General features: G+C 52.1%; 1 protein-coding gene across 7 annotated transcripts in view; it reads left to right on the top strand.

The window, feature by feature from the left end:
* The window catches only part of slc4a7 (solute carrier family 4 member 7), an 82477-nt gene that overhangs the window by 48372 nt on the left and 20499 nt on the right, over positions 1 to 13606 (top strand). For 6 of the 7 annotated variants that reach the window (XM_064343492.1, XM_064343502.1, XM_064343520.1 and 3 more), the window contains exons 3-7: positions 811 to 954; positions 4963 to 5101; positions 5479 to 5639; positions 6011 to 6199; positions 11700 to 11809. In XM_064343492.1, coding sequence (XP_064199562.1) covers positions 811 to 954; positions 4963 to 5101; positions 5479 to 5639; positions 6011 to 6199; positions 11700 to 11809 — 743 coding nt within the window. The remainder of the gene's footprint in view (positions 1 to 810; positions 955 to 4962; positions 5102 to 5478; positions 5640 to 6010; positions 6200 to 11699; positions 11810 to 13606) is intronic. The other variant, XM_064343511.1, reaches the window with a different exon arrangement.

Raw genomic sequence — 13606 nt, 5'->3', positions numbered from 1 at the left:
TGTGAAAGAGAGAACAGAGAGAGGAGCAGAAGTAGCGCTGCGCTCCTGAGGCTGCCGTTCAGTAACGTCACGCCACTCAATCTGTCTAATCAAATATGCTCTCGCTCCCCCTCTCATCTTCTCCCCTCTGTCCTTCTCCCTCCTCTCCATATCTCTGTCTCTCTATCTGCCTCTCCCTCCTTCCCTCTGAACCTCTGTCATTCTGTTTTTCCCTTGGTCTCCCCGGTTTGAAGTGCCCACTCTTATGTGCAGCTGCACGCCCTGCTGGAACTTCTGCTGTTGCTATGGGGGACAAGCGCACGCTCTCTTCTGAGGCTCGCGATGCTGATCGCTGCTTCTTATCTCACCCCAGTGGGCTTCACAAACACATCAGTCACTGGTTCAGTTAAACCCTCCCATCTCTGACTGAGTCCCTCCCATCTCTGACTGAGCCCCTCCCATCTCTGACTGAGCCGCTCCCATCTCTGACTGAGCCCCTCCCATCTCTGACTGAACCCCTCCCATCTCTGACTGAGCCCCTCCCATCTCTGACTGAACTCCTCCCGTCACTGTCAGCACTGGCACAGTATGCTTTTGATATAGGACTGTGCGGCTGTTTATGCACTGTAACAGCCTTAAGAGCCTTAACAGGATGAGCCACCCAGCAGCCTCCTATACCGCTGTCTTTCAGCTGAGCATGCTTTACTGGCATGAAATACATTGTGTTAATAGCACAAGTAGCTTTGTAGAAAACCTAGTGTACTGAGGAACACACTGATAATTCTGTTATGTTAATGTTGACAAGTGATTTTGTCCCTCTCTCTGCTCTAGGTCACAGGGCGGTGTATGTTGGCGTTCATGTCCCTCTGGGGAAGCAGAGTAGGCGCCGACATCGTCACCGTGGACACAAGCATCACCGCAAGAGAAAAGAGCGAGGCTCTGACCGTGAGGATGGGAGAGAGTCGCCCACATACGGTAACGCCATAAGCACACACTTACACGTGTATATAAACTTACACACACACGCTTACCCACACACACACACAGACTCTCAGACTCACACACACACACACACACGCTTACCCTCATACACACACACACACACACGCACACACACACACGCGCACACACGCACGCTTACCCACACACACACACAGACTCTCAGACACACACACACACACACACACACACGCACGCTTACCCACCCACACACACACACACACACACACACACACACACGCACGCTTACCCACATACACGCACACAGACTCTCAGACACACACACACACACACACACACACACGCTTACCCACATACACACACACAGACTCTCAGACACACACACACACACACACGCACGCTTACCCACATACACGCACACAGACTCTCACACACACACACACACACACACACACGCACACACGCGCATGCAAACACGAGTGTGCGCACACACACACACGCACAGTGCCTGAGCTCATTGTCAGTGTTTTAATGTGATGTAATCCCCTTTTAATTAGAGTCTGTCATTACTGTTTAATCAAGCTGCGATGTCTCATGACCTTTCCAGGCTGCTTTTCCCTCTGAGGCTCAGATCAGTTGCAGTTTGTTCCTGGATTTAGGCAATAATGAAAGCAAGGCTATCAGTGTTATCCCACTGTCTGTCACTCTCTCCCAGCTTGCATGCAGTAACTGCGCTGAACACACACAGCTGAACTGCACTGAACACACAGAGCTGAACTGCGTTGAACACACTGAGCTGAACTGCACTGAACACACAGAGCTGAACTGAGCTGAACACACAGCTGAACTGAGCTGAACACACAGAGCTGAACTGAGCTGAACACACAGAGCTGAACTGAGCTGAACACACAGAGCTGAACTGAGCTGAACACACAGAGCTGAACTGCGTTGAACACACTGAGCTGAACTGAGCTGAACACACAGAGCTGAACTGCGTTGAACACACTGAGCTGAACTGAGCTGAACACACAGAGCTGAACTGAGCTGAACACACAGAGCTGAACTGAGCTGAACACACTGAGCTGAACACACTGAGCTGAACACACAGAGCTGAACACCAGGCTGACTGACTGAACACACAGAGCTGCCCTGAGTGAACAACAGAGCTGATGGCTGAACCCAGAGCTGAACTAGCTGAACACACTGAGCCTGACTAGCGGTGAACACAGAGAGCTGCGAGCTGAACACAGGTCTGACTGGCTGAAGACCATAGAGCTGACTGCCTGAACACAGAGCTGCTGCTGAAGACACAGAGCTGAACTGCACGTGACCACAGAGGACTCCACGGATGCAGAGGATTTTAGCCGGCGCGGAAGAGGATTTCAGCAGGGGTCTCAAAGCAGTTCTCTGCTTTCCTGCTGGGGTCTCCCATCAGAGAGTTACGGTGCGGAGAGGTCCTGCTCGGGAGAGGTCCAGGGCGGAGGGGTCTGGGGCGAGGAGGGGTCTGCAGTGCGGGGACGCTCAGGCTTTCGGTGCGTTAGGTCCTCGCGTGCGAGGTGTCTGTGGTGCTGGCCGGTCAGCGGGAAGAGTCGGGTGCGGGAGAGGGGTCGCGGTGCGGGAGAGGGGTCCGGGTGCGGGAGAGGGGTCCTGCGGAGGTGCGTGGGAGAGGGGTCTGCGGTGCGGGAGAGTGGAGGGTCTGCGGTGCGGGAGGGGTCGGGTGCGGGAGAGGGGTCCGGGGTGCGGAGGGGGGGTGCGGGGTCCGGGTGCGGGAGAGGGGTCCGCGGTGCGGGAGAGGGTCGCGGTGCGGGAGAGGGGTCCGCGGTGCGGGAGAGGGGTCCGCGGTGCGGGAGAGGGGTCCGCGGTGCGGGAGAGGGGTCCGCGGGGAGGGGGCGTGGGAGAGGGGTCTGCGGTGCGGGAGAGGGTCCGCGGTGCGGGAGAGGGGTCGGCGGTGCGGGAGAGGGGTCGGCGGTGCGGGAGAGGGGTCCGCGGTGCGGGAGAGGGGTCTGTGGTGCGGGAGAGGGGTCTGTGGTGCGGGAGAGGGGTCTGCGGTGCGGGAGAGGGGTCCGGGGTGCGGGAGAGGGGTCTGCGGTGCGGGAGGGGGTCTGCGGTGCGGGAGAGGGGTCTGCGGTGCGGGAGAGGGGTCTGCGGCGCGGGAGAGGGGTCTGCGGCGCGGGAGAGGGGTCTGCGGTGCGGGAGAGGAGTCTGCGGTGCGGGAGAGGAGTCTGCGGTGCGGGAGAGGGGTCTGCGGTGCGGGAGAGGGGTCCGTGGGTGGAGGTCGCGTGCGGCCGCGTCTCGCGCGTGTCTCCGGGGCGTCGCCCGGTCCGGCGCGCTCGCTCGCTCCTCAAGCCTCACGCTCGTGCCCCCAAAGTGATTTCCCCCATTACTGCAGGGTCTGTTAATTACAAAGCCCTTTACCCCCCTTCTGCCTGAGCCTTGATTGAGCAGCGAGGCTTATTTACCATGACAAAGGGCCTCCACAAAGCAGCGTGAAAATCAAACCGCTCCAGCTGGGGCCAGATGGGCCGAGAAAAGGACATGCCAGATTTCAGATTGCGATCGGGACGGCGCTTCATGTAACCAAAGGCCCCCCGAACGGTGTCTGTCCAGTGCCTGTTTTTACCCTGAAAGGAACTGTTGGCCGTCTTATGTAAAGTTTGAGGCGTGGAGCCCTTTCTTTAGCAGGGCAGAGGGAGTATATACTGTTCAAGGAGCAAAGCGGGGTTATTATAGTTTAGGGAGAGGGCAGCATGAATCTCAGGCTTGAACAAGGAACTGCTGTACTGCACAGCGTGTCTGAGCTTTCCTTCTCCCAGCTTCCTCTGCAACAGTAGCTACTGTATGTAAGGAAGCAGATAAGCAGGTGTACTTTACATACACAAACGCTCGGGCCAGCGCATTCCTGCCAAACAGTTTTTTATTACAGGAGTTGCCACTGGTAACTAACATGCTTACATCTGAGCAGACAGGCCTCACCTCACTCCAGCGTTCGAGAGGCATTGCTTACTGTAATTTAAGTCGTTCAGCCCCCTTGGCATAACAGAGGCGTTGTGCCACTCTGCTGGGGCGCTGCCAGTGACCCGGGTTAGTGTTTCTCCCGTGGACTCTGCTTTCGGGACGGGGGCGCTCGGCGTCGGGGGCGGCGGGCTCGGGTTTCTTTGTTTGTAGCGCTCGTGTTACGCGCGTCTGGCCCCTCCGGCTGGCACGCGAATAAAAGGGGACCCGCGAGGGCCTGGCCCCGGCCTTAAAATGTTAAAAGAAATGCCATTCACCGCCCCGCAGTCCTTAGCCCCGATGGCCTCGTTTACTTATGGGGGTGGAAAGCTGGATCGCACTCCCCTGAAGGAGACTCAGTCACTTCAGCCAGTTCTGTCAGTCACACCCTGACATCACAGTTGTTTTCTAGGGCCGGCGACCAATGAGACTCAATGTCAGATGAATATGGCATCATGCGTGAAGACTCCTGATAGCTGGAATGCTATGTGAGATGTGGGCCGGTGTGAGACACCTAATGCCTGTGAAGCTCAATGTCAGTAAGCACTGAGAGACATCTGGACTGAGCACATTTGCCTGAGCAACAAGACTCATTCACCTGTGACCTAGAATCACCCCTTCACCGAATCACAGAGAATATTCTACATGTGACTCTGTTTGAAAATGTGTGGAGTTATCGATTTTACCAGTCAACAAAAAAATGAATCAGTATACTAATAGCAAAAACTGTAGAAATGTACATGCTGGATAAGGGTGCCTGCTGCAGCTGCTGCTGTTAATAGTACTATTCCTGCTGCTACTACTACTACTAGTACTATTTCTACTACTGCTACTTCTACTGCTACTGCTACTGCTGCTACTACTGTTGCTACTACTACTACTGCTACTACTACTACTACTACTACTAATACTTACTACTGCTCCTACTGACACTACTACTACAACTACTACTACTACTACTGCTACTACTGCTAATAATAATAATGATAATAATAATAATAAACCCATTCACATTGATGGTGGTCCCCACAGACACCCCCTCCCAGAGGGTCCAGTTTATCTTGGGGACAGAGGACGATGACGAGGAGCACATTCCCCACGACCTTTTCACCGAGATGGACGAGCTGTCCTTCCGTGACGGACACACTTACGAGTGGAAGGAGACGGCCAGGTCAGAGGTCACACAGCTGTGAAACGCGCGACGCGCTCCTCAGTGGAGGAGGCGTTCTGACTCATTAAGAGCTTCATTTAGGAGAGCAGTGAGGCTGTCCACACACAGGCACCAATGCTCCTGCAGTGTCTCATCGCTGCTGCATTTAATGTCCAGCACCATGCAGTCAGTAGACGTCAGTGTGCAAATTTCTGTACAGTCTGCGTTGAAAATTAACATTTGACATACACTATTCTGCAATAATCATGGAATTCATTTTATTATGAAAATAAAATGCATGATACAGAAGTCGAAGATTCACACGAATTGTCTTGACAGTCCTTTGAGCCTGTGCGTGTGCGTGTGCGTGCGCGTGCGCGTGTGTGTGTGCGCTGCAGGTGGCTGAAGTTTGAAGAGGACGTGGAGGACGGGGGGGAGCGCTGGAGTAAGCCCTACGTGGCCACGCTGTCCCTGCACAGCCTGTTCGAGCTGCGCAGCTGCATCCTCAACGGCACTGTCATGCTGGACATGAGAGCCAACACCATTGAGGAGATCGCAGGTACGCGTGTGTGTGTGCGTGTGTGTGTGCGTGTCTACGTGTGGGTGTGTGTATGTGCATGGTGTGTGTGTTTTGAGCACAAACTTGTGAGTGGGGAGGTGTAATGTGATATGGTGAAGGGTTTGGGGTACACAGCATTGTGTGAAATGTCCATTTGTCCTCGATAAACTCCCAGTGAGGAGATTTTATTTAAAGCATTTAGCTTTACTGGTTTTTCCACAGTAAAATGTAACCGGCACCTTCAGAAGGTGCAGCACTGTTGCGTTGGCATTCGCAGCGTTGCGCCTGTTGTTCTCTGGCTGAGTTCTGCGTGTATCCCTCACCTCGTGGACCCCGCGGTGCGTAACCTGTCCTTCCGCCCGCGCCCGCAGACATGATCATCGACAGCATGGTGGCCTCGGAGCAGCTGGACGGCAGCCTGAGGCTGAAGGTGCGGGAGGCCATGCTGAAGCGGCACCACCACCAGAACGAGAAGAAGCTGAGCAACCGCATCCCGCTGGTGCGCTCTTTCGCAGACATAGGCAAGAAACACTCCGACCCGCACTTGCTTGAGAGAAACGGTGAGGTTCGCTGCCGCACTCCGCTTTTTTTCTTTTCAAAATTCAACCTTTTTTTTTTTTTGTTCTCTTTTTTTCTTTTTAAAATCTAAATCTTTTTTTCTTTTTACATTTCCTGGGGAAGGTGTTTACGGTATCGTCTCTGAAAGTCGAGGGTGGTTTTTTGTTCTGTTTTTTTTTTCCCGCAAAATAGCCTAAATAAATTGACGCGGAAGAAAAAATTCTTCGTTCGGTTTTCCCTCTCGGCTTTCCCTCCTCCATCTCCTCCCCTTCTCAATCTTCGAAAAAAAAAAAAGAAAAAAATCTGGGTGCGTATTAGTGTGGCTGGTATGAACAGCTTGTGTTTTAATTTAAAAATAACAATGGCAGCAGCTTTCTGACCTTTCTCTGTTAATGGACAGCTGCCTGATTGGCTGAGAATTTAACTGACTCGCCTGTGATTGGTGCATGAGTATTGCTGCCTTTGGCTCATACTAGATGTTTGGTAATGTTGCTTTTCTCCTCTTGTTCTGCTTATGATTGCCAGTGTCTGGCCTAAATATGGTTCATGGAGCCAGTAGACCAATCAGAGGAAGACCCCACTGTGTCTGATGAGAAAAGCAACACAAGCATTATTAGATAACATGGTGAAATTGGCTTGATGCATACTTGGGAGGTCATAATGCAGTTCCCTAAAACTGAGACTAATTTATTAAGTAGCATGTCAGTGCATGAAACATAATATTACTTGTGAAAATCTTTTTTCTCTGAGCAAGTGTATTAGAATTAATATACAAGTTTCACTGATTGTATGTTCGTTACATTCAGTTCAAACATTACAACTGATTATCAGGCTGCCAAAATACTACAAAATTCAAGTAATATTTCATTTTTACAGGGTGTTTTTAGTAAGAGGATTGAATTTGATGCCACAGAAGCTTTGCTTTGGCTGTAAAAAGTGATGTGTGTAGCAATGCACCCTGGTCAGGATTTAGAGACCGAGTATGTAGGAGTGAGCTCAGTCACAAGCACTGCACAACCTGTGTGTGTGCATGCATGAGTGTGTTTGTGCATGTGCGTTTGTGTTTGTGTGTGCATGTGTGTTCTCCAAGTGCCACATCTACCCTTGAGCAGCTTGAGAGTGATTGTTGCCTACCACCTTGCTTCCACCTAACCTCACTTATTCCTGACTACAATTCCCAGCATGCATTGACAGTGCTCTCCAGGTACTCTCTACAAAACCATGTTCAGTGTTTTGTTCCTGTCATCCTCCTTTCATTTCCTGCCTCCTTCCCTCTTCCTCTTTGGTGGTTTTTGGTTTCTGCCAGGGGAGGGTCTGTCCGCCTCCCGAAACTCCCTCCTGCGCCGCGCCTCCTCTGTCTCCAACCTCAGCCTGGGCAGTCGCCGAGTGTCTGACATCGTCACCAACCTCCTCCTACACCACTCCGCCTCTGCCACCCCCCAAAACACGCCCCCGTTGCCCCGCCGGTGCTCGGCCCCGCCCGTGCCCCCGGTTCAGCACATCCTGGAGCTGCAGACCTTCCGCACCGAGTGGGAGGGCATCCCGGAAGTGGTGGTTGTCCCGCCCGAGGAGGACGAGCGGCCGGCCCTGTCCTCTTCCCCGGGAAAAGAGGCGCGGCCTCTAGCGCCGCCCCCCGAGCGCTCGCTGCTGCTGCAGCTGCCACAAGAAGGCAAATATGTGGGCCTGACGGGCCGTGTGTGCTGCCTGCCAGTGTGAGCTGGGCTCTGATGCTAATGCCAGCATGCGGGTGGTCCAGTCCCCTCCCCCCCTTCTTCTAGCCCTTCCTTTTTGTTCTGCTCATCCTACTGACTCCATCCTCCTCCATCCCTCGTCCTTCTCTTCCCCCCAGAGTGTGTGTGTGTGGGTGTTATATGTATGTGTGTGGGTGTGCATGTGTGGTCGTGTGTGCTTTATATATGGGTGTGTTTGTGTGTGTGTGTGTGTTATATGTGTGTGTGTGTGAGTGTGATATATGATGTGTGTGTGTGTGCGCATGTGTGGTCGTGTGTGCTTTATATATGGGTGTGTGTGTGTGTTTATGTGTGTTATATATGTGTGTGTTATGTGGGGGTGTGTGTGTGTGTGTGTGTGTTATATGTGTGTGTGTGAGTGTGATATATGATGTGTGTGTGTGTGTGCATGTGTAATGTGTGTGTGTGTGTGTGTGTGTAAGCAGTAACACTCCTCCCAGCCTCTGCTCCACATGCCCCAGGCTTGGTGTTTCTCACTGTGTGCTGTGTGCCTGTTTCTCCACATCTGCAGTGTTTTTTGTCATGGTTTTCAACAGAGTGGGCGTGGCCCTGAATGCTAGCGTCATCATACATTAGCCACGTATTAGCCATTTCCGATGGGCTTGAAGCTGCCACAGCGTTGTTGTACACCCAGTGTTCATTTGCTGGTCTGTGTTCAGTAACAGGCTTATTAGTGTGACAGAACTCATATCTCTATTGTACCTTCAGCGTCTTGATTATGTTGTTGAAATGCTGGTGATTTTTTAGCCTAGTCCACATCTCACTGTTGATAGTCATTCTCAGAATCCGTGGCCTTGTTTAGTTTCCCAGTTTTTCCCCCTGTTTAGTTTCTTTCTCTAAACAGATAAGGCAAATGTTTTTTTATCTTGTGTATATACTTTCTTTAGCCACTCAGACTTCACCAATGTTCTGGAAACACACGCACATAAGCACGCACACACACACACACACACACACACCCACACACACTCCTCAACAGGAGAGAGCCCCAGAGCTGGCGTGTGTCTGCGTGGTGTCATCATTGGAGCGGCTGACAGCGTGCTCTGTTTGGCCGGTCCTGGGGTTTGTGTATTTATAGAGCAGAAGACGGTGGCGGGGGGGGCTGAGGAGAATTCCAGACGCTCATTTGGATAGGAAACGCAGAAAGGCAGGGGTCGTCTATTTTAGCTGGAGAAGACGCTGCTGTCTTCCTGCAGCGACACCTGATCACTTTCCAGAGGCTTTTGTGCAAAGGGCAGACTGGGCTCTGCATTGCGTCCCAGTAGGGCTGGGTGGTGCGCTGCTGATTTAGGGACCGTGTACTGGTGTGCAGTCACGGTTTACCTGTACCGTCATCCACAGTATTTTATTGTTTATTATCCAATGAATATTAAAAGTGACGCCTTGCAACTGTATTATAAAGAATTTATCATGTATACTGAAGGCGAATTGTCCGTTTTGAATAAAACTCGCACCGTTTTTATTTTAAAACGTGATATGCTGTAGCAAACAGTTTGTGTGTCAGAGCAAAGTGACATCAGCAGTGGAACCTTACGCAATCTCTGCTGCACTTCTAAATTAAGGAATGCCTGGAAGTAGGGCTGGGCATTAAACTATTTTGACTATTATTGAACTCCATCGTCTTTCTTTCATGTGATCGTGTGATGTGTTTTTGTCAATCGCACGGAAGCTGCCCTGCTGCTTAGTGGTTGTCACATCAACACCCAGTAGATAGAAGTGGGCTTTTTTTCCCCCAGAACCGTTTCGCCTAACTTCTGAAGCGTGGATGTTTGCTACCGCGGCAGGTATGGTTAAAGAACGAAAAAGACGAATAAAAACGAAATGAAAGCCGACACACTCCACGTCAGTGATTGTTATTACCCTTAAAAAACATTCACTAATTGTCCATGTGGTTTAGTGCCCAGCCCTACCTGAAATTATATCATGTATCATTTAGTTCCAAACCCAGAAGCTTAGACCTGTCTTTATTTTGCTTGATTACTTAGTATCGTAGCCTGTCATTTGTAGATTACACATTGAGTTTTTTATGTTAAATAGGCTATACAATTTTTGAATGTTTTTCTATATTTCAGAAAGTTCAGTGTTGTGAAATTGATTTATTATTCCATGTTGATTCTCTATTTGAGAATTTTACGGTATGTTTCAGTTTCCTCCTCGTGTCATTTGTATTGGAATACCAAACCCCTTCTCACTGGTGTGGGGATGTTTCTCAGTAATATGGAAAACATCATGCTGATTTCTGTTGGCCGTGTGACTGAGTGCCCCGGGTCACGGGGGGCATCGCGGTCGCTTCAGGACGTCTCTCATTCCCAGCAGGCCCGTCACAGGAGCGCCGCATGCTTTCAAGGGACGCCATCAAAGAGCCAATGAGCGGCGTGACATTTCATTGGGGTGCGGTCGAAAGGTGCCCCTGTTTCACGGCCCGTTGGGGACGCTCCGTGTTCCCTCAGCAGAAAGCGGAGACGCTGAAGATGTGCCTGGCAGCTCGTTAGCGCGGTGTAGCGTTACCCGCGCGCGGGTCTGATCCGCTAGCGTGCGCGCGTGCGCTGCGTTCCGCGGCTGGACTGTTCCCAGCATGCACTGGCACCGCTGCGCAGCGCTCGGTAAGCCCTAGATCGCCGGCTTCGCCTTCCGGAAGGCTGCCTGCTACCTGTTTGGATGGGACTGAAGCAGCGGCTCTGCCTGGGAGGAAAGGGGTTGGATATCTGGATCAGATGTGTGCTTTAGGGATTTGTTTCAGGATTATTCGGGTAGTGTGTGTGTGTGTGTGTGTGTGTGGGAGACACGTATGAGGGTGTTCTTTACGTAATCCTCCAAAAGCCCTGGAGTGTCTCCCTTGCACCGGGTTCCCCACCTTCCTTGTCACTGGAGGCCCCTCCCACTTTCCACTCTGCCCAGGAGGCTTATTCTGGAATGTGAGCGATGACATCACTGCCTGCACCTCAGGCCTAGGGGGGGTAATGGGAACAGTTCGCCCGTCGCTGCTTTGTAAATTTTGATTGACGTCATGCTCCAGTCTGTTGTCTGGTTGCCGTGCTACGCGAGCCGCGGCTCCATTTTTTTATGACTCCTGTGCTTTTCAGCTCTTGGGCCAATCAGTGCCTTTATTATATTTACAGGTGCTAATAAACACCTGCAAACGCAGTGAACGCAGTGTGTTAACACAGCTGCCTCCGTACTGCGCCCGGCCCGGTCCCGCGGTCACACACCACCGCCGCCAGAGGAGAGGCTAACAAACGCAACACATGCAGACGGAGGGCACTGTCATATTGTGTTGGGTTAAAATGGTTAAGGGACATTCTGTGTTTGGTTAAAGTGGTTAAGGACAATTTGTGTTGGGTTAAAATGGTTAAGGGACATTTTGTGTTTGGTTAAAGTGGTTAAGGACAATTTGTGTTGGGTTGAAGTGGTTAAGGGGCATTTTGTGTTGGGTTAAAGTACGGTCAGTAAGATCTGAACCGCAGGAGTGACGGGCAGCAGCTGTCTTCCGCTTTGTCACATTCCATGCTGCGCTGTCGCCGTGGGCTGCAGCGCAGACGCGACTGCCCTTTGACCTCCAGACGCTGAGAAAGGGCCCGACAGAGAGTGTGACCGTTTCCCAGCAGCCCCTGGGCCATCCCACCATCTCCTTGCTGGCATGTGATCGCTGCATGTGCGCCGCAGACGCACCCGAACGCCTCAGCCCTGTTCTCCTAGCAGCAGTCTGACTCCCTGCCCCCCATCCCCCACCCGCTCTCTCCCCTCCCCCCAGGGCTCCTGGCGTCCCCGCAGTCGGCCCCGGGGAACCTGGAGAACAGCAAGCCCAGCGAGAGCCGCATCCACAACGGCAGCCGGGAGAACAGCACCGTGGATTTCAGCAGGGTAAGGCCCACCGCCCCGCCCACTGGAGGCCGCTTCCCTATTCTCTCCCACTTTACGGCCTTTCTGCTCATTAATATTCATTAGCACATGACTCATCGGAAGTATTGATTGATCTGCACAAGCACATGACACATTGAGTAAGAGGTGTTCATACTTTCTGCTGCTGCGTGCAGCTTCGAAACGATTCCTCTGAAACTTCCTGGAGATCTGCATGATTTACTTCTTTCGTGGCTTAAGCTGGTCGAGTAGCTGAGCTTTGCCAGTAACTCCCTCCTGCCACACAGGTATGAGTGTCTTCAGGTATGAGAGACTACACCTGCTTTCTCTGAAAGCGGCGACACCCTCACACACACACACACGTGCGCACGCACACGTACACACACGCGCGGACGCACACATATGCTCACACACACTCACACTCACACACACACACACACACACACACACACACACACAGACACGCACAGACACTCACACACATATGCTCACACACACACACACACACACACACACTCTCTCTCTCCTAAGGCCTGCTCGCGTTACAGGCCTCACCTTTAGGCTCCATTCCGGGGAGCCGCGGGGAGCCCAGCTGTGTGCCGGCGTTCACACCCCTGCGCTCTGGGCTTATTCTTAGCCCCGCGCCGCGCCGCGGCCGCCGCACACAAAGGTCAGCGCGGCTGGAGCAGGCTTGCGTTTCACACTGAGGAGCAGGCCAGCCTCCTCACTCACACAGCTCCTGGACGGGCCGGGCGGCGTCTGGGGTGGGGCCCCTGCGGGGAGGCCAGGGCTTCGGGGAGGGTGCGGGTCCCGTTTCCACCCTTCTTTGGCCCTGAGCGATGCGGCCCTGGGCTGGGCTCCTCACGGCTCGGCCGGCTGAGGAGTGTGAGGAGGAGGAGGAGGAGTGGGGTTCTTCCTCTGCTACCCCTGACCCTGGAGCTCTCCCGATTAGGCCACCTCTGGGTGACATGCACAACCACACTACTAAAACACAGGAAGGTCCCGTCAGTGGGGTGGGCTACTGCCGCTTCCTATTGGTGGACATGAGGAGAAGATGAACTCCAATTGGTTGTTATTCTGTTCGGATGTATCAGCAAAACTTTGAGATACCAGCAAGCCCCAGACTAAAGTTAGGATATACCTGCTGGAAAGACAAAGACCAGCCCACGGGCCTCTGCATCATCGCTCTGTACCTGATTAAATAAACCGCGCCCATAAATGGCTCTGGGCCACTCTTAGCTGTGGGTAATCATCAGCTTTTATTGGCCTGGCATGACAAACTGCCTCAAAAACACTCATCAGTTTGTACCTCCTGCTTTTTACTGACAGAATCCCAGGACGGTGGGTTAAGAGGAGACAGCGTTCATTATGGAGAAATGCAGTCTGTCTGGGGATGGGGCATCATGTTATAATCTGGGACATATATATAGAACTGATCATGTTACAGTGTGCTTACGGTATATATGGGTATTGAATTGACCATGGTTCAATGTGGGGTACGTAGTATATGAGTATAGAACTGATCATGCTTCAGTGTCAGTACAGTATGTATGGGTATTAAATTGACCGTGGTACAATATGGGTAATACAGCAGTATAGAGCTGAGTCTGTTATACAGTATTGTGGGTAATACAGCAGTATAGAGCTGAGTCTGTTAAACAGTATTGTGGGTAATACAGCAGTATAGAGCTGACCATGTTGTGCTTTAAGTGGGTGAGGAACTGACTCTGTTATAGTACGGGGTATGTATGGGTATGGAATTGTCCATGCTCTGTGGGGTGTTTTGTGTTCAAACTGGCC

This window comes from Anguilla rostrata, chromosome 1 (genome assembly GCF_018555375.3).
Source record: "Anguilla rostrata isolate EN2019 chromosome 1, ASM1855537v3, whole genome shotgun sequence".
NCBI lineage: Eukaryota > Metazoa > Chordata > Actinopteri > Anguilliformes > Anguillidae > Anguilla > Anguilla rostrata.
This window is presented reverse-complemented; position numbering and strand designations above follow the sequence as displayed.